Consider the following 25,286-nt stretch of genomic DNA (forward strand, 5'->3'; position numbering starts at 1 on the left):
CATGCCTGCACCCCAGCTACTGGGGAGTCTGAGATGGGAGGATCGAGAGTTCAAAGCCAGCCTCAGCAACAATGAGGTGCTAAGCAACTCAGTGAGACCTTATCTCTAAACAAAATACAAAATAGGGCTGGGGTGTGGCTCAGTGGTCAAGTGCCCTGAGTTCAATCCCTGGTACCCCAAAAAAGTAAATAAATAAAAGTAAGAATTTCCCAGTAGGGGCTGGGGTGATGGCTCAGTGGTAGAGTGCTTGCCTAGCATGTGTGAGGCATTGGGTTCAATTCTCATCACTGCATATAAATAAATAAAGTAAAGGTTCACTGACAACTTTAAAAAAAAAAATTGTCTGGTGCAGTGGCATATATCATATAATTTCAATGACTCAGACAGCTGAGACAGGAGGATATCAAGTTGGAGGCCAGCTTGGGCAATCTAGTGAGACCTTCAGCAACTTTGCAAGACCCTGTCTCAAACCTCTTGTGAGGGGTAGGTGTTACTAGCCTGCTAACATAATATGATTAACATTACAACAATCACTTTATTACTTCAACTGTGACATGAGAAGTCAATTTCTGGTAATGATGCTTAAGGGTGAGCATGCAGAAAATTAAGAAAGGGCTAATTCTTTCTCCTTTGATAGGTTCTCATTATTTAACCAAATAAGGAAAGAAGTTCTTCCAGGAAAGAAGCTAACACCCTACTCTGCGGATCCACCGTCTTCTGTACATTTTCCCATCGCACCTGAAGGAACTGCTTGATTCTTCGCAGATTGTGCTGATAGAGAACATTGGACTCTTGTAGGAAGCGGCTGTATTGCTGGTCAATCTCACCCAAGAGATTATGAAACACCAATGTGGCATGAGATTCTTTGCTGGCAGCATATGCCCTGGGAAACACAATAAGAATAATTCTGAAACCTATACCTACACACACACACACACACACATTCACACACTCAGAAATCACCATGAGGAGAGATTAAAAAAGGCAAACCTGCTGCTATAACCTAGTTATCATTTTCCATTTTCCTTGCTCAGCAACTACATGATTATTAACAGTTATTCCACATATTATTGCCCCTCTCATAGTATATATATAATATTTGAGCAAATTGGACAGATACGTGGTTTTGCTTTAAATTCTCATCAACTCTGTGGTCAGATGATTAGTACAAATAAGCACTTATTAGTATAATAAGCAATGGCCTATCTCCAGCATCTCTGAATCACATCTTGGCCCCTCACCAAATCAGGTATGTATTCTGAAAAAACTAGGTCATATTAATAGAGGCCTGAGTTAAACCAAAATTAATAGATGGACCTAAACATGTTAAAGAAACTAGTTGTTATTATCTCCTATATAAATGGAATCTATTTCTCTTACCCAGTGTCTCTTTCCTATAATTAAAGGGAATCATATGTGCTGACTCAAATTTCTATCTGTAATGGAATTCTCAAATTAAAATATTTCTACCACATCACTGGAGTATAGGAATACTTTTGGATCTCAAGTAAATAAGATTCAAATGAATCTTCAACACATCTACCACCAAGCAGTCTGAGTTTTTGGGTTTTTTTTTAATATTTATTTTTTAGTTTTAGGTTGACACAATATCTTTATTCTATTTTTATGTGGTGGCTGAGGATCAAACCCAGTGCCTTATGTAGGCTAGGCAAGCGCACTACTACTTAAGTCGCATCCCCAGCCCTTTTTTGTATTTTATTTAGAGACAGGGTCCCACTGAGTTGCTTAGCGCCTTGCTAAGTTGTTGAGTCTGGTTTTGAACTTGTGATCCTCCTGCCTCAGCCTCCTGAGCTGCTGGGATTCTAGGCGTGCACCACCACATCCAGCAGGACTTACCAGTCTTGACTCTCAATCCAAGGTGCAAGAAACTGCCGGAGCTCCATTGGGAAGCTGTCGCTGTACAGCTGATGAAGCTGCTCCAGGTACCGTGTGTCTAGCTGCTGAAGCTGATTCCACTGGGCCATCCTGCTGAAATCAGGGGGGTCCCAACTGTAAACCAAAGTGTTCATATGGTCACCACAAGCCCCAGTGGATGTAAATAATCTGAAAATACCCCATCTACCCAACACAGATATCAGGTCTATGACTGGGGATAAAAGACGCATTGGGAAGAATCCTACATATTTTTCCCAGTTTAGAACATTAGAACAGTAGATACATATTCACAATCTTTGTCTCTGGAACATCACATCTGTGTGTGTGTGTGTGTGTGTGTGTGTGTGTTAATTACTAGGGATTTAATCCAGGGGTGCTCTACCTCTGAGCTACATCCCCAGTCCTGTTTTTTATTTTATTTTGAGACAAGTTCTGACCAAGTTCTGACCAATTCGTTGAGGCTGGCCTCAAACTTGTGATTCTCCTGCCTCAGCCTCCTGAGTAGCTGGGATTATAGGTATGTACCACCAATATAGCTTTTTTTCAGAAGGATAACAAGTAGACATGATGCCAAGTTTTAGAATCCATTATCTACTAGAAATATGTGTAGTTGAAAAATCACTTAAGTACAAGATTTCTATTTCCTCATTTATAATATGAAGATCACATTTCCTATCCCTCAGGGCCAATGAGATAATATTTCTAAAGTTCCCAGCTCCATGCACAGCACACAACAGATATTTAGCAAATGTCATTTTCTTTATTTCCCCACAACACTTCTTTTAGGTGAAGTGTAAAATATACCCAGTGTACTAAAATACAGGATGTGGATGTTCAACAAGGACCAAGAGGGGCAGGGGCTAGGGCTCAATGGTAGAGCACTTGCCTGGCACGTGTGAGGAACTGGGTTCAATCCTCAGCACCACATAAAAAATATATGAATAAAATAAAGGCATGCTCTCATCTACAATTATAAAATTAAAAAAAAAAAAAAAAAGAAGGACCAAGAGCTAATTCCAAGTCTACACATTTAAGAGGATAAATGACCAAGTGCCCTGGGATTCTCCCACTCAATAAAAAGTAATTTTGATTTTTTTTTTTTTTTTTTAGTTTCTAAGTCTGGGATGAGGAAGAAGGGGAGCTAAATAGCAGGTATACAAATCATTCCCAGTTTCACCAATATGCCAGTAAAATGCTCAGGTGTGAGAAACCAATCCAGCTAATCACTTCCAGTCCTCTCTGTGAATAGTTCGAGTCACAGAAATGTCAATACAGAACAAATAGTCTTAAGAAGATCTAAAAATAGCTACAAGTAAGTGCCAAAGACTAAGAAGTGGGACATGCACACCAAACACTAGCTGGAACAAAAACTTAGTCAAAGCTCAGGCTCCAAACCCAAGCCTTGTAACCATGGCTGTAGTAATATCAGTAAGAAACCAAAGGTTTAGATCTCTTTTAAAGTACTCACATGAGGACCAAGTTAAAATCTGCCTAGTAGACCAAAAGCATCAAGATCTACAGTCTGCTTCTCAGGATCTTATTTACATAAAGATCTATCTGTGAAATTTATGTAGATTCTACCACATGCCAATGTACTGAAACTCAAGACTCTATAGAGCAAGCAGTATGGTCACATTGTGGCCACTGAACACATGTCCTCAGCCCTCTTTATTTGGGGGCAAGGTCTCACTAAGTTACCCACGCTGGCCTTGAACTAGGGATTCTCCTGAGTAGCTGGCATTTATAGGCATGGACCACACATTAGGTAGCCCATTTCCTTTTCACTTCTTTTAATATGGCTATTAGAAAATTTAACTTCATATATGTGACTTACATTCCATTTTTATAGGACACTGCTGCTAGACCATAACCAAGAAATGGTGGTTCTCCTAATTGAAAGCCCAAAGAAATAGTTATCAGTTTATCATCATATATTCCAGTGTTATAAATCCATAAAAATAGAATATTTCATTGTGTATCTTAGAAATGCAGAGCTATTACAGACTACTCCTTCAAGTTCCGAGTTAAAACCATAAAACTGCATCCTAGTACACCTGCTCAAATATAGGAGAATGTTGAAGTCGTATATGCACATTTGCATTTTCAAATAACATACCTTAAAAAAATGATAATTTGTTGAAAACTGTCTGATTAACTTTTAGTCCATAACTCGGAAACTTTTTGTTGTTGTTGTTGCTGCAGTTTGGATGTTTTAGTTGGGGACAAAGGAGGTCCAGTGTATAACAATAATGCTATTTCTTAAACCAGAGACCACTGCAGGGTTTTTTTCCATAAAATTAAAGCACCAAGAATGATGTATTTTATGTTCTACTTTCCAAGAAAAGCATTGTCAAATATTCAAATAGTTATCTCCTTTAAAGGCTGCTAAAATACAAACCATATTTAATTAACAGCAGCCTCGGGGCAATTAAACCCAACTTTCATCATAAGAACAGGATGTCCTTAAGAGAAGACTAGCCCCACTGTCTGTGAAAAATCATCCCCAACTGGCTCTACTGTAATTGTTTTACTGGGAAAAAATTAAGAGTCCACTTTATTATCCCATCTCCATTCTGTTTTTCAAATTATAAATTAATCTAAAGAGTTCCACTAAATTCTAACTAAAATATTTCTTATCTATAAAATAATTCTAAATCTGTGATTTAATAATCACTTCATCAAATCCTTGAACACACAAGGTGATATGCATAATTTGATCACTGAGTACCACTGTGGGTGCCTGGGAGAGAAGCCATCACTCCACAAAGCCCTGGTTAGGGCATTTCATGGGGCTTAACTCTCAGAGCATTTACTAGGCTTAGGTTAACAGATTATAGATGCTTGTGTATAAAGGAAAGGTAAAGTGTGATCCTATTTTTTGTAACTGAAGAGAAAAGAAAAAGAAAAATGAAACAGCAAGTCACTAAAGACTTTCTGGACTTTAATATTTATTGTTTAGTTTTTCAGGTGGACACAATAACTTTATTTTTATGTGGATCGAACCCAGTGCCTCATGCATCATAGGCAAGCACTCTACCACTGAGCCACAACCCCAGCCCCACTTTCTGGACTTTTTGAAACAGGAATTTCTCAGCCTCTTGGGGATAACCAATCAACAATAAGACAAACAATTATTGCCCCTCGGGGAACTTATTACTGTAATAAAGATTAATAAAAATGTTCCAGGTCACAGCTCTCATTTACACACTTAAAAAAAAAAAAAAAACAAGGGATATGTTGAAAACACAGGACCACTTACAAAGGGGATTCATTATATCACTCAGAACACTTCTTTCTAAACTGAGACTTGTACTTCACATCCATGCACCAGTGGATTCACACTAGAGGTAAGAGAACATGAAGAGGGGGGTGGAAATCAGGTGCATACGATCATCTAGAACAGAAAGTGGTCTAAAGATAATTTCTGTTCCAGGAGATTCTTCTTTGGGTATTACCCACACATTATACAAATATTTTAAACAGAGTTTACCCATATTCTACCTGATGCTTACACTATTAGCTCCTCTTTGCCATCAGGAAAAGCCTAGTAGTGACTAAGGCAACCAAAGTATAAAATAACAAAGAAAAACACCTGTATTAATTTCCATAGAAACCAGTCTTCTTAAAAAGGTACTTTAGGGCTGGGGTTGTAGCTCAGTGACAGAGCACTTGCCTAATATGTGTGAGGCACTGGGTTCATTTCCCAGCACTGCGTATTAAAAAAAAAAAAAAAAAAGGCCCAATGACAACTAAAAAAACATATTTTAAAAAAAAGGTACTTTAAAAAGATGATAAAAGTAATACTGTTCCTGTGGAAAATTCAGAATATAAAAAAAAATAAAAAATAAAAGAAAAGATAAAATCACCCATTTTCCACCATCCTACTGTCCAGAACTACAATTGATATGTTGATGCAATTTCTTATCTTAGAACTTGTGTATGTATATATGTGTGTGTGTGTATAGAATTGGAATCATGGTATTAATTATAACTTCATATTCTTTTTTTAATATTTATTTTTAAGTTATAGGTAGACACAATATCTTTTTTTTTTTTTTAAAGAGAGAGAGAATTTTAATATTTATTTTTTAGTTCTTGGCAGACACAACATCTTTGTTTGTATGTGGTGCTGAGGATCGAACCCGGGCCGCACGTACGCCAGGCGAGCGCGCTACTGCTTGAGCCACATCCCCAGCCCCTAGACACAATATCTTTATTTTATTTTTATGTGCTGCTGAGGATCGAACCCAGGGCCTCACACATGCTAGGCAAGCGCTCTACCTCTGAGCCTCAGCCTCCAGCCCGCTTCATATTCTTTTAAAGCTGATTAAAATAAATATTCTTCTATGAAAAGAGATTTTTGTTTAAAGGCCACACAAAATAGCTATCTGGTTCTACTAGTGTTTTCAATACAATCCTGCAAATCCAATTGAGAAGCCACAGAATTTATTTAATTTGCAAACTCTATTTTATTTACTCTTGCTATAAAATATTCCAAAAAGGATTTGAGGTGGCTGCAAACTCCTTAAAGTAGATCAGGAAGGGGGAAATGAGAAAAAGAAAACACAATTAAGGCTGGAGAAAAATATTCACTTTTATAAATTCACTGTAGGATAAACTGTCATGGATGGCAGATAGTCCACATTTAAGTACTAAGCTTTAACTATTTGGGCATTCATGATTTAACCACTCATAATTACCCTAGACATAAAGACTTGGGAATGTCAAATGAAAGTTAACTCAAAATAAGTACAATTATAAAGTAAATATATAATCTTAGTGCTTGCAAGTCCAAACAGTACCTTTATAAGGCTTAAGACTGCCTTTTTAGGTTTAATCTGCCTTTACAGTAAGAAATTTATATTATAAATCTAATTTTGAGGGAGCTGGGGTTGTGGCTCAGTAGTACAGCGCTTGCCTAGCATGTGTGAGGCACTGGATTCGATTCTCAGCACCACATGTAAATAAATAAAGGTCCATCAACAACTAATAAAATATTTCTAAAAAAAAAAATCTAATTTTGATTTCCTAAAAAAAAAAATTAACACTTGAATGCCCAACTAAAACAAATTATAAATGTTGTAGTTCAATTACAAATAATAAGATTTGTTTTAAAGTTAGAAACTAACTCTTCCCAGTAAAAATGAATATCAGGATATATGAGAACTTGTTCACTACTTATATGAAGTACTAAAAAATACTAAAAGAAGTACTAAATCACTGGACAGTGGAGCTCAGAGAAGTAAAGGAAATGACTTTTTTTGTTTTTCATTGTTTTTGCAATGCTGGGGTTGAACATATGGCTTGCCTCATGCCAGGCCGGCACTCTATCCAGGATCCAGAACCTTTTTTATTGACATTCTGGAGAACTCCAACTCAAAAAAGCTGACTATTTCACTTTCTCCTTGTTAAAGTTCAAGAATCTCAGGCCGGGAACATTATTTTTCTCCATTCCAACTCCTAACATGCTTTTTAAGGTCTTACCACCATCACTACCATTTATACAGTTATCTGGTTCATATCCAGCAATATGAAGAATGAAATGTATCAGGTTTACACTGAACTTTAAGAGGCAGCATCCACCAAGAATGCAAATGACAAAAAGGAAAGAAAATCTAGTGTTCTGATTCATGAAGAACAAGCAGGATTTTAAAAACAAACCGGAATCCGGGTGGAGTGGTGTATTCCTGCAATCCCAGCTACTTGGGAGGCCTAAGCAAGAGAATAGCAAGTTCAAGGTCAGCCTTGACAATTTAGGAAGACTCTGTCTCAAAATAAAAAATAAAAAAGCTGGTGGTGTGGCTCAGTGGTAGAGTCCCTAGGTTCAGTGCCCAGCACTGTAATGAATAAATAAATAAATAATTTCCATAGTACTTCTTACCACATGACAGGCACCATTAGCACTTGACATACATTTATTGACACCTTTCATCCTTACAATATATGAAATAGACACTACTTATATCTTCATTTTACAGAGGAGAAACTGAGGGACAGAATATTAAGTGATTTACCCAATATCACACAGGGAGGAAAGCCTTGGGGCTGGAATCCTAAATCAAATAGTCCTTACCCCCCACCTCCCCGATGAATTCTTGCTATTAACCACTATGAGAATTTTAGAACTAAGCATGGTGATACACAAATAAAACTGACTTGGAGAGCTGGGGTTGTGGTCAGTAGTAGAGTGCTTGCCTAGCATGCATGAGGCAATGGGTTCGATCCCCAGCACCACATAAAAATAAAAAAATAAACAAAATTAAGGTATTGTGTCCATCTACAACTAAAAATATTTTTTTTTTAAAAAAAGTGACTTGGAGGATGATGAGGCAGGAGGATTGCAAGTTTGCAAGTTCAAGGCCAGCCTGGGCAATTTAGCAAGAATCTGTCTCTAAATAAATAAATAAAAAGCTGGGACTGCAACTCAGGGATAGAGGAGTTTTAGTTGATTTCAAGTAATCCCTGAGTCAACCATGATATCAATCCAAATTGATCTTATGGTATTTTAATACACATAACAGTGCTTAGATTAAAGAATCTATTAGTCTCCCTATAACTGGCCCATGTCTGGGATGTTATTCCTTTTGTGTATATCACAATTTAAATGGCACTCTAAAAAAATAACAAAACACATTCAGGGATGTCACAAATCAGTGAGTGAAGAATCCAAGACTTTGAACAAATTTGCCAATAAAGAGAAGTGGACAGCAGGAAGCAAGGTTAGGGAAGAAAAAGATAAATTACAGCTTCAAATACTTGGAGATCTGTACATGACAAGGTCAATCACTCCAGAACCAGAATCTGTTTCCCCATAACATCCACTTCTCAGTTCTGCCCCTTGGATTGTATATAGAGGTTCCACCTAGAATTATAGGGGTCAATATCAACAAATGAGGTGGGGGGAACGGGGAGGGGAGAGAGAAAGAGAGGGAGGGAGGGAGAGACACTGATTGATTAAAAGTCTGGGAACTAAAAGCAGAAGCCAAATCTGAATCTCTGAGAGTGAGAATCGGGTTTTGCAATTTAAAGGTTCTTCAGATGATGTTAACTGATGTGCAGTCCAAATGAAAAGCTTGGGATCAGAGCAGAGATCAGAGCTTAACTCTGGATACACATCAGAATCACCTGAGGAGTTCTGAAAAGAGGGATGCTGGTTCTTAGCCTAAATCTATGGAGTAGTAACCTTCAGGGACAGGGTCTAGGCAGCTGTAACAAAGCAGAACACTATATAGACTGTACAAAAAGACTATGGCATGAGATGAAGTTTGGAGAAGGCTCTCTTAAAGCCACACTAAGAAATCTGAACTTCCTTCCAATGGAGAAGTCTGAAAAGTTTTAAGCACAAATGACAGCTACATTTACATTTCAGAAAGATACCTCAAGCTGCAATAATCAAGGTGACAGATAGTAGGAAACATTTTGAGGTAGACATTTTCTGGAGATAACTGAAGCAGTAGGGATGTCGGTTGCAGTGGCCCACACTTGTAATCTCAGCGACTCCAGAGGCTGAGGCAGGAGGAGAACCCGTTGCCAATTTAGCAACTTAGTGAGGCCCTAAGCAATTCAGTGAGACCCTGTCTCAAAATACAAAATTAAAAGGGCTGGGGATGTGACTCAGTGGTTAAGCACTCCTGGGTTCAATTCCCAACACCAAAAAAAAAAAAAAAAAAAAAAGTAGGGATGACCAGGCTTGGTGACTGAAGGGCAAGGTAAATTTGAGAAAGGGAGAATTAAGGGACAATCTACCAGGTTCCTGTTACATATGGAGTCCAAATGAAGGTTAAATGCTCAATGGAGAAATGTCACAGCAGTAATCTCAACACAGGGAGGGCAACGGGGCTGGATGGCCTCTAAACACTGTTTAGTCTATAAAGTACAACCAGTCTCGATTCCTTCAAGATATTAGGGTTGCTGCAACCAATAATAAATGCTGTAGTAAAAGAAAGTTGACATTTAACCAAAAAAGACCAAACATCCAGGGTTTGTATCCCAATTCACTAATGAACCCTGCCTTTCCCTCTCAGGAAAGGAATCAAGTTGAAAGAAAATCAACCAGAAACCTAAGAGCCAAAATACACCTGAGCCAGCACCAGAGCTTTAATGGTCTGGAACATCTGCCTGCTTCCCTCCAGGCCTTTTTCCACAGTGTGGTTGGAGAGACCTTCTCAGCGTGTAAACATGATCTTGCCATTCCCCTGCTTAAAACCCCACCAAGCACTGTTCTTTGGCTGGAAAAAAAAAAAATGTGTGTGTGTGTGTATAATATATATCCTATGAAGGAAGGATAGTGTGGATACTGGAGCCATACTGCCTGAATTTGAATCCTGACTCCATCACTAGTATGCAACCTACTGCCAGTTATTTATGCTCTTTGTGCTTCCGTTTTCTCATCTGGAAAAAAGGGGGTGAAAATCACATTCACAGGCAGAATCATTGTAGTAACTGACTGAGTTAATGCAAAGTTCTTAGGACACGGCTGGCACTCAGTACATCTGTAAGCATTATTAAGCATTATTAAAATGACCAATGGCCTGGCTGGCCTTGCCCCTCTCTCAGCTGCCACTGCTTGCTGGCTGTTCCTGGCCCTCACTCGGCTCTTATTTCAGCTCCTCAGAGACACCAAGCTCCTTCCTGCCACAGGCCTTCGCAGGATGCCTTCCTTCTAACACCATCGCTGGGCCTCTGTTACTGGAGTGGCAACCGCCCTGCAGTACTCCAAGGTCCATGAGGATTGGAAAAGTCTCAGCTTTTGCCTACTAGTATGTCTTGCCACCTTCCCAGCCTCAAAAAATATGTAGTTAATTAATTTAAAAATATGTAGTTAATTAATTACCCACTGGAGTGAATTACTATTACAAGTACAACTATTACATTCAAGGGTAGCCTCAAATTTAGAAAGACCCTCAGCAACTTAGTGAGGCTCTGTCTCAAAATAATAAATAAAAAGGGCTGGGGATGTGGTTCAGTGGGAGAGAGCCCCCAGGTTCAATCCCCAGCACCCCCCAAAAAAAGATTTTACTTTTGAGAATAGGGCTGGGAGTGGGAGTGTATGTCAATGGTAAAGGGCCGCTGGATTCATCCCCAATACTACTCAATAAATAAGTAAGTAAATAAGTAAGCAGCAATATAGCCTCTGAGAAATAATCATAGGTCAGACAAGCAAATCATCATTCAAGATTTCACAGCTTGAAGGCAACCAAAGAGAGGAAAAATACAAATTGCTGGAAAAAGCCTTTTGGTACTATTATCCTTGGCCAAAGACCAAATAAAAAGTCACAAAAACATCCACTACTTTAAAATGCTATGTAAAAGCCTAATGCAGTGGCACGCACTGTAATTCCAGGGACCCAGGAGGCTGAAGCAGGAGGATTGCAAGTTTGAGGCTGACCTGGGTAACTTAGTGAGATTCTGTCTCAGAATTTAAAAAAGGATTGGGGATGTAGCTCAGTGGCAAAGCACCCCGGGTTCAATCCCCAGAACTTTAAAAAAAAAAAAAAAAGGGCTGGGGATGTGGCTCAAGCGGTAGCGTGCTCGCATGGCATGCGTGCGGCCGGGGTTCGATCCTCAGCACCACATACAAACAAAAGATGTTGTGTCCGCCGAAAACTACAAAATAAATATTAAAAAATTCTCTCTCTCTCTCTCTTAAAAAAAAATAAAATATTAAAAAAAAAACCACTGCCATCATAGACTGACAGTTCCCAAATTTACAGCCCATTTTCTTTCATGAACATGATTCCTATATCCAGTGGCCTCCTCAACATCTTCGCTTGGATATCAAAAAAGTATCTCAAACCAGCTCCTTTGTTAAAAACTTCTCCTGGCCTGCTTCCCCTCTACTCTTCCCATTTTAGCAAGTGACAACTCCATCCTTGCACATGCTCAGGCTACACGTATTGAGATAAGCCTTGACTCCAGCCTCTCTCCTCCTAACCTTCTCTGTTCCATCCCTCCCTCCACATCCAGTCCATGAACAAACCCGTTGGCTCTACCTTCTAAGGATTCCTAGAAGGGAAGCACAAGTTTGAGGCTGGCCTGGGTAACAACTGTGTATTTCTTTTTAACTTGACTCCTTCCATTACCACTACAACCTTAGTCTGAGCTACCAGCATCTCTTCCCTAGAAGGCTAGACCAAACTCCTGATGGTCTATATGCTTTCACCCTCACCCCTCTAGCCTTTTATACTTAGTCTTCTTTCAACCTGGAAAGTTCACACCCTCACTTCATTAGAGTCTCTGCACCACTGTCCATAGACAGGCCTCAATTTACTACAGCACATCTCCCCTGATGAATTTGTCTTCACAATACTCATCCTCCTTCAATATGCAAATATAGTTGTCTTCCAGTATCTGCCAGAGATTGGTTCTAAGACAAGATCCCCGTGGATGTTCAAGTCCCTTAGAAAAAATGCCATAGTATTTGCATATTACCTATGCATAACTTCCCAAACACTTTAAATTACCTCTACATGACTTAAAATACTTAATAAAATGTAACTATTATGTAAAGAGTTGTTATGCTGTATTGTTTAGGTAATGATGACAAGGAAAAGAATGTGTACATGCTCAGTACAGACACAATCCTAGGCCTAACCGCATGGTACCTGAACAGGATTCAAGCAAAGCTCAAACAATGAGTGCCTTGCTGCGGAGACACTGAGGATCTGGGGTCTGGGGGTAGGCTACAGGATCTGCCCACCATCACTCTGTTCACAAGGATTCAGCAGAGTGCTAGGGCCAACTGTGTACTTCTTTTTAGCTTGTCTCCTTCCATTATCACCAGCTAGAAACTCATGGTTCATAAGAACAAAGACTTTCTTCGGTTCACTGCTATTTGCCCAGCAAGCTGGAATGCTCAAATATTTGTTGAATAAATTAATAAAAATTAAATTTTTTTGTTGTTTGTTTTTTTGGTGCTGGGGATTGAACCCAAGGCCTTGTGCATGCAAGGCAAGCACTCTACCAACTGAGCTACATCCCTAGCCCTAAATATGTTTTTCAAAAATCTGTTATAGGGCTGGAGATATGGCTCAGTTGGTAGAGTGCTTGCCTTGCATGCACAAGGTCCTGCGTTCAATCCCCAGCACCACCAAAAAAAAGAAAGAAAAAATCTGTTCTATGTTTTTAGCATTGAGAAGACTGGAGTAGCAAAAGAAGCTAATTAACTTCATATAAAGCCATAAACTGGTCATTCTTAAGCAGAAGCTAATAAATACAATAATTCATGGAAATATACTTTAAGTGGTAAAGTTTCCCAGTAAAGGATTTATACTAAAATATAAGCTTCAAAAGAAAAAAAGTTTAAGCATAAGATTTTTCCTATAATATTAAATTCTTATAGAGTTGTTTCTCTTTAAGGTGCAGTGATGAGACTTGAGCACCCCTCATCCTCCACAAAAGGTTACTTCATGGCAAGTGTCTATTGGTAGTACTTGAGAATCTTAAGAAATAAGACCATAACTAAATATTGTCACCGAAGTAAAAGAGCTCATAAAATAACACCACATGGATAAGTAAGATTAGAAATCATCCCAAAGTGATAGATCTAAGATTGAACCTACAGTCCATAGTAAATCTCTATCTCCACTGTCTGCTTTCAAATGCTTTATCCTCAAGAAATGTGAGCTCCAACTCAATAAAAAAAGCATTTTTGTTATTGTTTCTTTGGTACCAGAGATTGAACTCAGATCACTTAACCATTGAGCCACATCCCCAGACCTTTTCATTTTTCACTTTGAGACGGGATCTCATTAAGTTGCTTGGGGCCTTGCTAAGTTGCTGAGGCTGGCTTTGAACTTGTGATCCTTCTGCCTCAGCCTCCTGAGCCACTAGGATTATAGGCATGCACCACCAGGCCCAGAATTTTGTTGTTTTTATCAGCTCTTAAAATACAGACAATCCATGGGGCTAAGGGTGGCTCAGTGGTAGAACACTCGCCTAGCATGTGTGAGGCACTGGGTTCAATTCTGAGCTCTGCATATAAATAAATGAATAAAATAAAGGTCCGTCAACATTTTTTTAAAAAATACAGAAAATCCAACCTCCTCCTCAGGCTGGGGTTGTGGCTCAGCAGCAGAATGTTTACCTGGCACGTGCGAGGCCCTGGGTTCAATCCTCAGCACCACATAAAAATAAATAAAATGAAGGTATTAAAAAAAAAAATCCAACCTCCTCATTTTATAGATTTGGATACAGACTAGTGATGTGAACATAGGTACATCTAAAAGCCAACCTCTCAGCTTTTAGTCTAGGCTGTTTCCCCCTAACTTAAGAGGCAAGAAGTTCATCAAGCCTCTAACTCAACAATTGGAAAAGTGTACCTAGAGAAGGAAAAAAATAAAAGGTCTAATTACAGAGAAAATCATTATCTAGTCAGGAAAATCGCATCACTATTGTTAGTCTCCTGAAATGTTTTCTTGCTGGCATTAAGAAAAAAAAAATCAAAATATTGTGACCTCAGCAGATAAAAATGCAAAGAACCAAATGCATAATTTCTCAGAGGTTTTCTTGACAATCTATGACATTTAGGCCATCCATAGAGGGTCACTGGTTCACTGAATATTTGAGTGCCTCTTTACCAAGTTCTTTGCTAAACTGAGGAACACAGAGGTGGAGAATTCAGGACATCTACCAAGGTGCCCAGCAGGACAAGAATGTACACTCTGGGAGGCATTCATGGAACACAACTCCAAAATAATAAGGTAAGTGGTGCTCCTACGGGTTGTGCAATCCAGTCCCCACTGTCAAAGAAGATACTGGATACTGTTTTAAAAGAAAGGCATACATATAACAAGATAATTGCATGAAAATGAGCTAGGTGCTACAACAGAAGGCATACATTTTATGAAGCATCATGGTTCTACAGAGAGGTCATTCTGGAGAGGAAGGGGTGGCTAGTCTAAGGAGAGGGAACAGCAAGTACAAACAAGGACTACTCCGGAGAACAGGACACACATTTCCTGGTTAAGCATAACCCAAAACCCTACAAAGAAAAGCAGAGGCAATAGATATAAACTCACAAGGACAAAGAATGTGCAATGACAGTGGACAAAAGATGTCAATAAAATTCTAGAATCCAGAAAGTATAGGGATGGTAACTGACCTAGCACGCTGAGAAAACTGAAAGTGTTTGCAGAAAAGAGCTCTGAGCTCACTGTGTAAACCCCCAAAGCTTCAAGTTGGAGGTGGTAGATACGGTTGAAGGCTAGGACAAATGTATCAGCTGAAAACAGGAAGATGGATGGGAAAATCTGTATAAAGAATATTTCATTTCCCCAGATAACTACCTCTCTTCAAACTCAGCAGAAGACAGTATACTTATTGTCTAAAGAAAGCCAAGTAACTTGGGGACACCATGCACAGATGAGGGCAAGACAGTCACAAAATTAAAACACAGAGATTAGGTGACAGTCTACACACATCAACTTCTAGAACCTGGCAGCTGAAGCCCCCAACCTCCACAGTAAAGCTCTGCCTACAACAAACCCAACAAGCACATAGACCATTCAACCTTTTAGTAAACAAAACCAAGAACAACTACACTTTTGAAGAAAATCTCCTACATGAAAAATAGAGATGAACTCAAGCAAAGGGTGGGGCCCGGTGGTAGAATGCTTGCCTAGCATGCGTGAGGCCCTGGGTCCATTCTTAGCTCTGTAAAAAGAAGAGAAAGGAAAAGAAAAGAAGGAAGGAAAGAAGAAAAGAGGAACTCAGTAATCAGAGAATGTAAAAAAACTTCATGAAACTATAAAAAATATCCTCAGAGAGGTAAATTATACCCATTAAACAGAAATAGGATCAAGATGAAAATTAAGATGGCAAGTGGGGAAAAGAACTCTTAAAAGTGGAAATGACCATCAGAATTAAAAATTGAATAGGCCAGGCAGAGTGGCACACACCTATAATCCCAATTACTCAAGAGGTTAAGACAGGAGGATTGCAAGTTTGAGGCCAGCCTGCCACCTTAGTAAGACTCTATGTCAGAAATTAAAGACTACGTCAAATTTAAAAGGCGATGGTGAGGGCTGGAATTGTGGCTCAGCGGTAGAGCGCTCGCCTAGCACATGTGAGGCCCTGGGTTCGATCCTTAGCACCAAACAAAAATAAATAAAATGAAAAAAGAATGTTTTTAAAGGAGGGGGAGTGGTAAGGTGTAACTCAGCAGTAGTGTATCCCTGAACTCAATTCCCAAGACCAAAAAAAGAAAATTAAATACATGGTTTGAAAGACAGAGCCAAGGAAGCCAACAAGAAGAAGAAGGGAAAAGAGAAGGCAGTAGGGGGAGGAGAGCACAAACCAACCACCCTGAGATGATCTGTCCAGAAGAACCATTATCTGACCAAGAGGATTCTCAGAACAAAGGGAGAACAATGGACAGAAGACATTTTCAAAGAAATAAGAATTTCCCTTTCTGTTTGAAAGGGAATCATCTCATATACTCAGCCCAATGAATGAAAACAGATCCACATGAAGGCCTATTCTGTGACATTTCAGAACAGTGGGAATACAGAAGTTGGACAGACTTCCAGAGAAATTGGGGAGGATCAGAAATCATAACAGCACCAGACTTTCAACACAAATACTGAAGAATTTAAAGCCAACCTGATATCAAAAGCTCAGTACTTGTCATAAATACCAATCCAATAACAAGGAAAAGGTTTTGAGGAAAAAGGAAAAAGAAGTTTTATTGTTTTGCTAGCAAAAGAGAATACACATGGGACTCCCAGAGGCTATGATTCTAAATGCTAGTGGGAACAGTGGGCTTTTAAACAGGGGATACAAATGCTGTACTCTAACTGTGCCCTGTCAGGTATCAATTCATTTGTAGCCTTGAGAGACAGCCTAGATGTCCAGGTCCAGCCAAGAAGTCTGGATTCCTTCATTCATGTGGTCCATGAGCCAAAGGACAGATAACAGCCTGGTTAATCTGGCTTGCCCCCATGGTTAGGGAGGGAGAGAGGGAGAAGAGGAAGGAAGAAAACATGTCAGTTACAAAATAAACCATAGTGGCACAGCAGCAAGTGTTATATTCAAAGCATGAAGTGGACCCCTGTTGCAAACTGTGTGAACAATGCCTTCCAAAATGAGCTAAACTCAGCACCCACCCAAATGATCATTTAGGTGTGGAGAGAGAACACAGATATTTCAGATACCAACAACTCCAAAAATTTTGTTTCCACCCACCTGTCCTTGCTAGTGTGTTAGTAGATTATGTGCCTCACCACACAGGCAGCAAAGCTAGAAAGAGATGAAGAAAGTTAGGCACAGGAGAGTGACAAAAGGTGACCCAGATCTTGGAAGGACTTAGGGGCAGGGAGAATAAGAGGTCATCAAGAAAATCATGAATGATGTATTATCAATGTGTTTCAGTATTTAAAGTCAAATGCCAAGCCCTTGGGAGACCTGCTGGAACCATATGGAGAAAGTTAGCTATAGGCATAAGAAAACTAAACCAATTTTTAAAAATAAAAATACTAACTCCAGATAAAATAAATATATATGTGTGAAAAGGAACAAAACCATGCTTGGTTTATATTAGAACAGTATTTAATCAATAAAATGCACTATTCAGTGTTTTAATTAAAAATTATGATGCTTATGTTGTGAGCTTCAACGATCATAATAGGAAGTTCAAAGGAGTCTAAAATTTGATATATCAAAAATACCAGTATAGCAGGTATGGCGGCACACACCTATAATCCCAGCAACTATATAATTGCTATAAACCTCCGACTCAAGAGTCCAAGGCAGGAGAATCACAAGTTTGAAGCCAGCTTCAGCAAATTAGCAAGGCCCTAAGCAACTTTGTGAGACCCTGTCCCAAAATAAAAAATAAAAATGGCAGGGGGATATAATAGCAGCTCAGTGGTAAAGTGCCCCTGGATTCAATCCCCAATACCAAAAAAAAAAAAAAAAAAAGCAATATAAATGTCACCTAGAAGCAGAAGAAAAATCTCAAAAGTGTTTCAGGGCTGCCTCTGGGAAGCAGAGTTGAACGTGAGATGGAATGAGACAAGAGACAGATGTTTTCTTTATTTATATTATTATTATTATTACTACTACTACTACTTGAGAGGACTGAACCCAGAAATACTCTACCTCTCAGTTATATCCCAAACCCTTTTTATTCTATTTTGAGACACGGTCTTGCTAAGTTGCTCAAGCTAGCCTTGAACATGAGACCCTCCTGCCTGAGCCTTCTAAGGATCACAGTCACGTGCCACCATGCCCAGTCTGAGACTGCTTTCAACATAAGCATTTCAGCATTCTTTGATTTTTAAATTACTTATATGTACTGCTTTGATAAAAGTTAACATTATTTTTAAGTGAAATGCTTAGTATCAAAATAAAATTCTAGGGCTGGGGTTGTGGCTCAGAGGTACAGTGCTCACCTACCATGCCTGAGGCACTAGGTTGGATCCTCAGCACCAAATAAAAATAAAATAAATATATTGTGTCCACCTATAACTAAAAAATAAATATCTTTTTAAAAATTCTAAAAATAGGTAGCACTGGTCATGTGACCCACACCTCACTCTGTGACCCCAGTGACTCAGAAGTCTGAGGTAGGAGAATAGCAAATTCAATGTCAGTCTGAACCATTTAAGGATACTTTGTCTCAATAAAAAAAAGGGCTAGGGATGTAGCTCAGCTGTTGAGTGCCTCTGGGTTCAATCCGGCCCACAAAAGGTAGTATCTTTTTATCATCCCTCAGAAGAAACCTCCTTTACCAGCTCATTTACCCATTTATCTATTCACCCTTAAAGAAAAAAAAAAAAAACTACTCAGTTCTCAAGGGCAGGATAGAGATGGTGAACTAGACAGACAGGTCTCTGCCCTCACAGAGATAGAGAAGACAAAGAGTAAACTAGTCAGGCAATGACCATCTGTGATAAGAGCAGTAAAGATGACAGGATAGTGACTGAGGTCAAGAGGACATACTTCAGATAGGGAAGGCTTCTTCCAGGAAATAAATGCTTGTTCTCAATCCTACAGGAAAACTCTCATGTAGAGGGGCATTAGGGATTGAACTAAGGGGCATTCTACCACAGAGCTACACCCCTGGCTATTTTTTTTTTAATTTTTAAATATTATTTTAGTCGTCAATGGATCTTTTTTTTTTTTTTGTATTTATTTATATGTGATGCTGAGACTCGAACCCAGTGCCCTATACATGCTAGGCAGCACTCTACTACTGAGCCACAACCCCAGCCCCACCCCCTGGTCATTTTTATTCCTTATTTTGAAACAAGGTTTCACTAAATTGCCCAGGTGGGCCTCAAACTGTGATCCCCCTGCCTCAGCCTGCCAAGTTGCTGGGATTACAGGCATGTGTCACCACATCTAGTGAAAACACACATATTTGTGATAAATCTCAGCTTGGAGTTTCCAGGGCCAAAACAATAGTATAAATTCAATAGTATAAATTGCTCTACATGGAGCACATGTGTGAGACTCTTGATTCAATCCCCAGTACTAAGAACTTTTTGTTTTATTTTATTTATTTATTTTTGTGGTACTGAGGATTGAACCCAGGGCCTTGTACATGTGAGGCAAGCACTCTACCAACTGAGCTATATTCCCAATCCACTAAGAATATTTTTTAAAAATGAAATTATAATTCAACAATGTTAAGTGAGGATTGGTTATAACTTAGAAAAATGCACACTTTGAAAAAAGAATGAATAAATTAAACATTATTCCAGTTTCTGAGATCTAAATTCTAAAAGTCACACCTATACAGAACTAACCTGAAGTGCCAATTCACACTGGATGGCCAATTAGTCAGAGGACACCTTGAGGGGACCAAGATAATGCAACAATCCCTATCAATAAGTATCATTCCCATTTTACAGATAAGGTCAGAAAGGTTAAGTGACATATACAGATAATGGTTAACTCAAGCCAGAACAACTTGAGCCTTCAAACTCCAGGGCTAGTCTAATTATCTGTTTTTAAGTCTTATCTCTGCTGTAAGATCTCTGACAAGTAAATTTCTTTTTTAAAATTTGTTACACAATTATAAGAAGAAAATGAGAACTTTACTCATGTTGTATGTAACAAATTAAAGTTAACTTTATTAAGACATGTCTGAAATAAATCAACACTTCTTATAAAATTTATAAGACAATGCCTCACTCCCCAGGTACTTGAGATCGAAAACCAGGGACACTCTCCCACTAAGCTACATCCCCAGTCTCTTTTTATTTATTTATTTATTTACTTATTCATTTATTTTAATTTTTATTTTTTAGACATGGTCTCACTAAATTACCTAGGCTGGCCTCAAAACTTGTAATCTTCCTGCCTCAGCCTCCCCAGTTGCTATGATTATAGGCATGCACCAGGAAGAGGGAAACTGAGGCAGGCTAAGGCAAATTGGAGGACAACCTTAGCAACTCAGCAGACCCTGAGCCACTTGGCTAGACGCTATCTCAAAATTTAAAAATTAGCTGGGTGCAGTGGTGCACGCCTGTAATCCCAGCAGCTCTGGAGGCTGAGGCAGGGGGATCGTGAGCTCAAAGCCAGCCTCAGCAAAAAAGAAAGGCACTAAGCAACTAAGTGAGACCCTGTCTCTAAATAAAATACAAAATAGGGCTGGGGATGTGGCTCAGTGGTAAAGCTCTTGCCTGGCATGTGTGAGGCCCTGGGTTCAATCCTCAGCACCACATATAAATAAAATAAAAGATCCATTGACAACTAAAAAGTATTCTTAAAAAAGAATGCATAAGGGGCTGGGGATATAGCTCAGTTGGTAGAGTGCTTGCCTCGAATGCACATGGATGGCCCTGGGTTCAATCCTCCCCAGAATCACCAAAAAAAAGAATGCATATAGTATCCATAAATAGGTATTAGAAAATACCTCTTAGAAACTATGGTTTAACAATTAAAATTGACAAAATTTAAAAATATTTATTAATTCATTCTTTAAAAACAATAAAAGTATTGCATGCTAGTTTAAATAATATTTTATGAAAAATAACTAAATTTTCAAAACCTTAGTAAAAAAAAGTAGTAGTATTGAAAATTATGGGTATCTAATACCTGGCTTAATAGAAAACAGCTGGATTCTCATAACTGCTTGCATTCAGTCTGTGGCAATATGTTGTCTTGGTTGAAGTACTTGAGAAAAATTTTTATTTCATACAGATACACTATTTGGAACATGGAGGAATTTCTGTCTTTTCAGATCATTCTGAATATTCTTCTTTAATACTACACCAAGAATGAATGATTGATAGTTCCTTAAAGTCAGTTGCAATGTGGAATCTGAGACCATGTCAATATGCTTCTCATATTCAATTACATTAAGATCCACTAGTCTACCTTGCATTTTGAACACAAGGTTTGCCATGTATGATTTTATAATATCATGCATTAGACATTTTGAAAACATTTCAGAGATACTCAGGCTTTCAAATGCTGACATTTCATTATACACCATCCCCCCAAGTCGCTTTTAACACTGAAAAATGACACTCAGACTGGGTATGGTGGTGCACACCTGTAATCCTAATTACTTGGGCTATTGAGGCAGGAGGATTTTCAAGGCCAGCCTGGTCAACTTAGTGAGGCCCTGCCGCAGTCTGGCTGGGCACACAATCACGAGCCACCACACAGCTTGTAGATTCAAACAGCAACTCTTTATTCCCGAACTCACAATCACGTTCTGGGGAAATCCACGTTCTCTGCCCAAATCCACTTCCACTGGGCTTCTATCTCCCAAAATATACTGTCTGAATCCCGTGAGAACTCAAGGGGAACTCAGGCAGCAGGATACGCCCTATTCCCAGCAGGAATAATCTTAAACCTTAAACCTGGAACCTAAACTGGGAACGCCCTAAACCCGATTATCTTAAAACCGGGAACACCCTAATCTGCCTTGGTCCTTGAGCAAGGTCACCTACATTCAATGTCACTGCAACATGTCAGCAACATGGGGTACGCTGGCAAGGAAATTGTCATACCTACTTGGCTAATGGCTCCCAGCATCTCCCCCTTCTGATTAATTAAACAACAAGCAATGTGGCTTAAGGACCGTGCCTGGTAGGTTGTCCAATTCAACATATGGTTCTTACCTGTCATGGGAAAAACTGACCTTTAAGAGTCAGCCTCCTGTCCTAGGTTGACACCACTGCAATTGAATCATACCCGTCACTGACTACCGGTCCAGCATACAGCCATACTTGTGGATAGGTCTATGCACCAGTGGGGGGGTGAGGTTCTTTGCCTCACCTCTGTTGGCCCCCAAATTTGGCCTTGGTGCCAGTGGGGGAGTGAGGTTAATGTGGCTTATGGACCGTGCCTGGTAGGTTGTCCAATTCAACATATGGTTCTTACCCGTCATCGGAAAACTGACCTTTAGGCGTCAGCCTCCTGTCTTAGGTTGATACCACTGCAATTGGATCATACCCGTCACTGACTACCGGTCCAGCATAAGCCATTGGCCCCCAAATTTTAGACCATCACTAGCAGAAGGGAGGAGGATACAGAAATGCCACGACACCAAGCCAATTGACGGCTCCTTGGGAAAAATTGCATCACTGGTGACACCATCAGCAAAGATATGTCAGCACTACCACAATTCGCTGCACCAAACGATAGTTACATAGTTCAGGCAAGTTTTGCAAGCAGTTCAAAGCGGAGGAATCTATCAATATGTCCATTTCCTCCCAAAATCCGTTTCCTCCCAAAGTAAGTTGACTCCTTGATTGAGCATTACTTGTTGAGTTATATTCATTGATGCATCAGTTTATACAGCTTACTGTGATAGCTATCATAGAAGCTGTAGTCTGGTTTTATCTTTGTCTTCACTGGCACTGGGATGAAGATAGGAATTCTGGCAATGATGCTAAAGAGACATTATCCTGGGTGAAATCTCCATTGCAATGTTTAAAAACTCCACAGTCAAAAAATAAAACTGATCAAAAAACATTAACCTAGGTTTGTATGAGCTCAAAAAATAAAAATAGAACCTTATGATGTGGAAAAATGCAATAATAAAATAGCTATTGAAAAAAAGCATCCTGGTTAATCACTGTCGCAGATGTAAGAATGGCCAAGCTGGAGTTCTGGATATCAGCTGTTATGGATTTGAGTCAAATCATCTTCTTTTCGATCTGTAGAAATTGTTTTAGTTAATCTCTCTGGAATCCAAATCGGCTGCTGTTCTCCCTATGGAAAAACACAAACAGACCCCCGACTCCAGACAATCACTGGGTCAGGACCTTTCCATTGTCCTGTTAGAATATCTTTCCAAAGTACTTTAGGCTTATGTACATTTTTTGGATACATATGCCTTTCCGCAGCACTAAGTCCTGATGAATCCAAATTTTAAAAGTAAAAAGTGTTATTTTAAGTTTATCTTTGGGGGGCTGGGGATGTGGCTCAGCGGTAGCGCGCTCGCCTCGCATGCGTGCGGCCCGGGTTCGATCCTCAGCACCACATACAAAAAACAAAGATGATGTGTCCGCCGAGAACTAAAAAATAAATATTAAAAGAATTCTCTCTCTCTCTCTCTCTCTCTCTCTCTCTCTCCCCCCCCACTCTCTCTCTTAAAAAAAAAAAAAAAAAAAGTTTATCTTTGGGGGATATATACCCCTTTCCAATTCCCTCTTTTTGGTTTAATAAGTATATGTCTGTATCTAATAGTTGTCTTAGGTTTTTGCATTTTTTATCTGAAATACCTTACTTGATATTTTTAACCATTTTTATCTTATTTTTATCTTTTAGTTTTTTTTTTCCTAAGGTTTGTATATTTACCCTTAGTTGCTTATTTTCCTCCTAGTTTTTTTTTTCTATTTTGTGGGTTTAAAATTTTTGTCTTCCTACATTTTTTCTTTCTTTCTACATCTTCTTTATCTTTTTTCATTTTAACTTTCTATACTTCTGTCTTTAAAGTTTTTCACTTTAAATTTTTAATCTTCTTTATCTAAATATCTTTTATCCTATTATCTTCCCATTTTTTTTAAAGTAATGCCTTTAAGATTAACTAGGCTTCGAATGATGCAATAAAGCAATCTTTTTTCCTCCATGAAGGTATCTCGACCACCTTCAATTTAACCTTTTAAAGCCTTTTAATTGTCATCTATACTGTACTTTTAAATGTACTTTTTCACCACCTACAACTTCACTCTTTTAAACGAGGCTTAGATTTTGTTTAAATCACTTCAATGTTAGTTTACATGGCTGCCCTTCAACCAAAGGCTTTTTTTTTTAAACTCCATTGAGAAGCTTTGTCTCAATCTGCCATGTACAAATATCTTTTTCTTCTTTCTTCCTTTCTCAAGCTTTTAAATTAAGTCTAGTTTCCTCAAAATCTTTTTAAATGGCATTTTACAACCTTTTACTTTACCACACAGAGATTATCTCATCTAGAAACATTTTTTTCCTTTAACCTTTTATATTAAAATATATTTCCACATCTTGAATCTTTTTCTATCTCTTTTTTAACCGTTAACCCTTTTTATAAATTCACATTTTGAAACAACTCTTATAAAATTTCTGATTTAGACAAATTACTCCACTTTAATAAGATGAAAGACTTTCATGTTTTTTATGATACTATAATACTATAATTGAAACCCAACTGAAAATTTTTCTACTCTTTGTATATAAATTACACATGATAGAATCTTAACACTTAGTAACCTTGTTTTAGCAAAGACACAGACACAAAGCAATATTAAACCTTTTTCCATTTACCAATTTATGAAAACACACATAATGTTTAAATATATTACCTTATGGAACTTAATAAGTAAGAGTACTTGATTTTATATTTAGTGGTTGATATTTTAACACTTTAGCATTGTAAATTAATCAGATATCTGTAAAAACCAAGATCTTAGACAAGTGTAGTAAACAGAACTAGCCATCTCTTTCTTGAAGAAAAATCCTTCTACAGGATACCATGATGGTCCCATTGATATACTTAATAACTCGTCTTTAAAAAGCCATGGGCTACATTTTTGTATTGTATCAACATATGTCCTAACTGTTCTTGGTCTTACTGGGGTGCCTCCTTCCTCTAACAATTTCTCTTGCTGGGAGGCTAACAACTTCAAACCTTGAGTCAACCATTTTCCCCAGTTTGCCTGAGAAAGTTCTGGGAACAGGCAACTTGAAATAAAAACAAAATAAATCAAAACAATAACACATTGTTTTTTGAATTGGTGACCCATTCTTTCTCTCTTCCTCAAGGGTGAGAAATTTCACTTACCTCTAAGCTTCAAAAGTTCCCCATACGGGCCACCAAATGCCGCAGTCTGGCTGGGCACAGAATCACGAGCCACCACACAGCTTGTAGATTCAAACAGCAACTCTTTATTCCCGAACTCACACCAGCCGTCTACAATCACGTTCTGGGGAAATCCACGTTCTCTGCCCAA

At 38.7% G+C, this 25,286-nt stretch overlaps 1 protein-coding gene across 5 annotated transcripts in view; it reads right to left on the reverse strand.

Moving 5' to 3' along the window:
- Stat3 (signal transducer and activator of transcription 3) overlaps window positions 1-25,286 on the reverse strand; it is a 60,223-nt gene that overhangs the window by 25,768 nt on the left and 9,169 nt on the right. For 4 of the 5 annotated variants that reach the window (XM_046446557.2, XM_046446555.2, XM_046446556.2 and 1 more), the window contains exons 2-3: window positions 1,858-2,010; window positions 739-883 (exon numbers count right to left, since the gene is read on the reverse strand). In XM_046446557.2, the coding sequence (XP_046302513.1) occupies window positions 739-883; window positions 1,858-1,985 (273 nt within the window). In that variant the 5' untranslated portion in view covers window positions 1,986-2,010. The remainder of the gene's footprint in view (window positions 1-738; window positions 884-1,857; window positions 2,011-25,286) is intronic. The other variant, XM_046446554.2, reaches the window with a different exon arrangement.

This window comes from Marmota monax, unplaced genomic scaffold, assembly GCF_021218885.2.
Source record: "Marmota monax isolate L192 unplaced genomic scaffold, Marmota_monax_Labrador192_F-V1.1 WCK01_AAM20220418_F8-fsc00346, whole genome shotgun sequence".
Lineage (NCBI taxonomy): Eukaryota > Metazoa > Chordata > Mammalia > Rodentia > Sciuridae > Marmota > Marmota monax.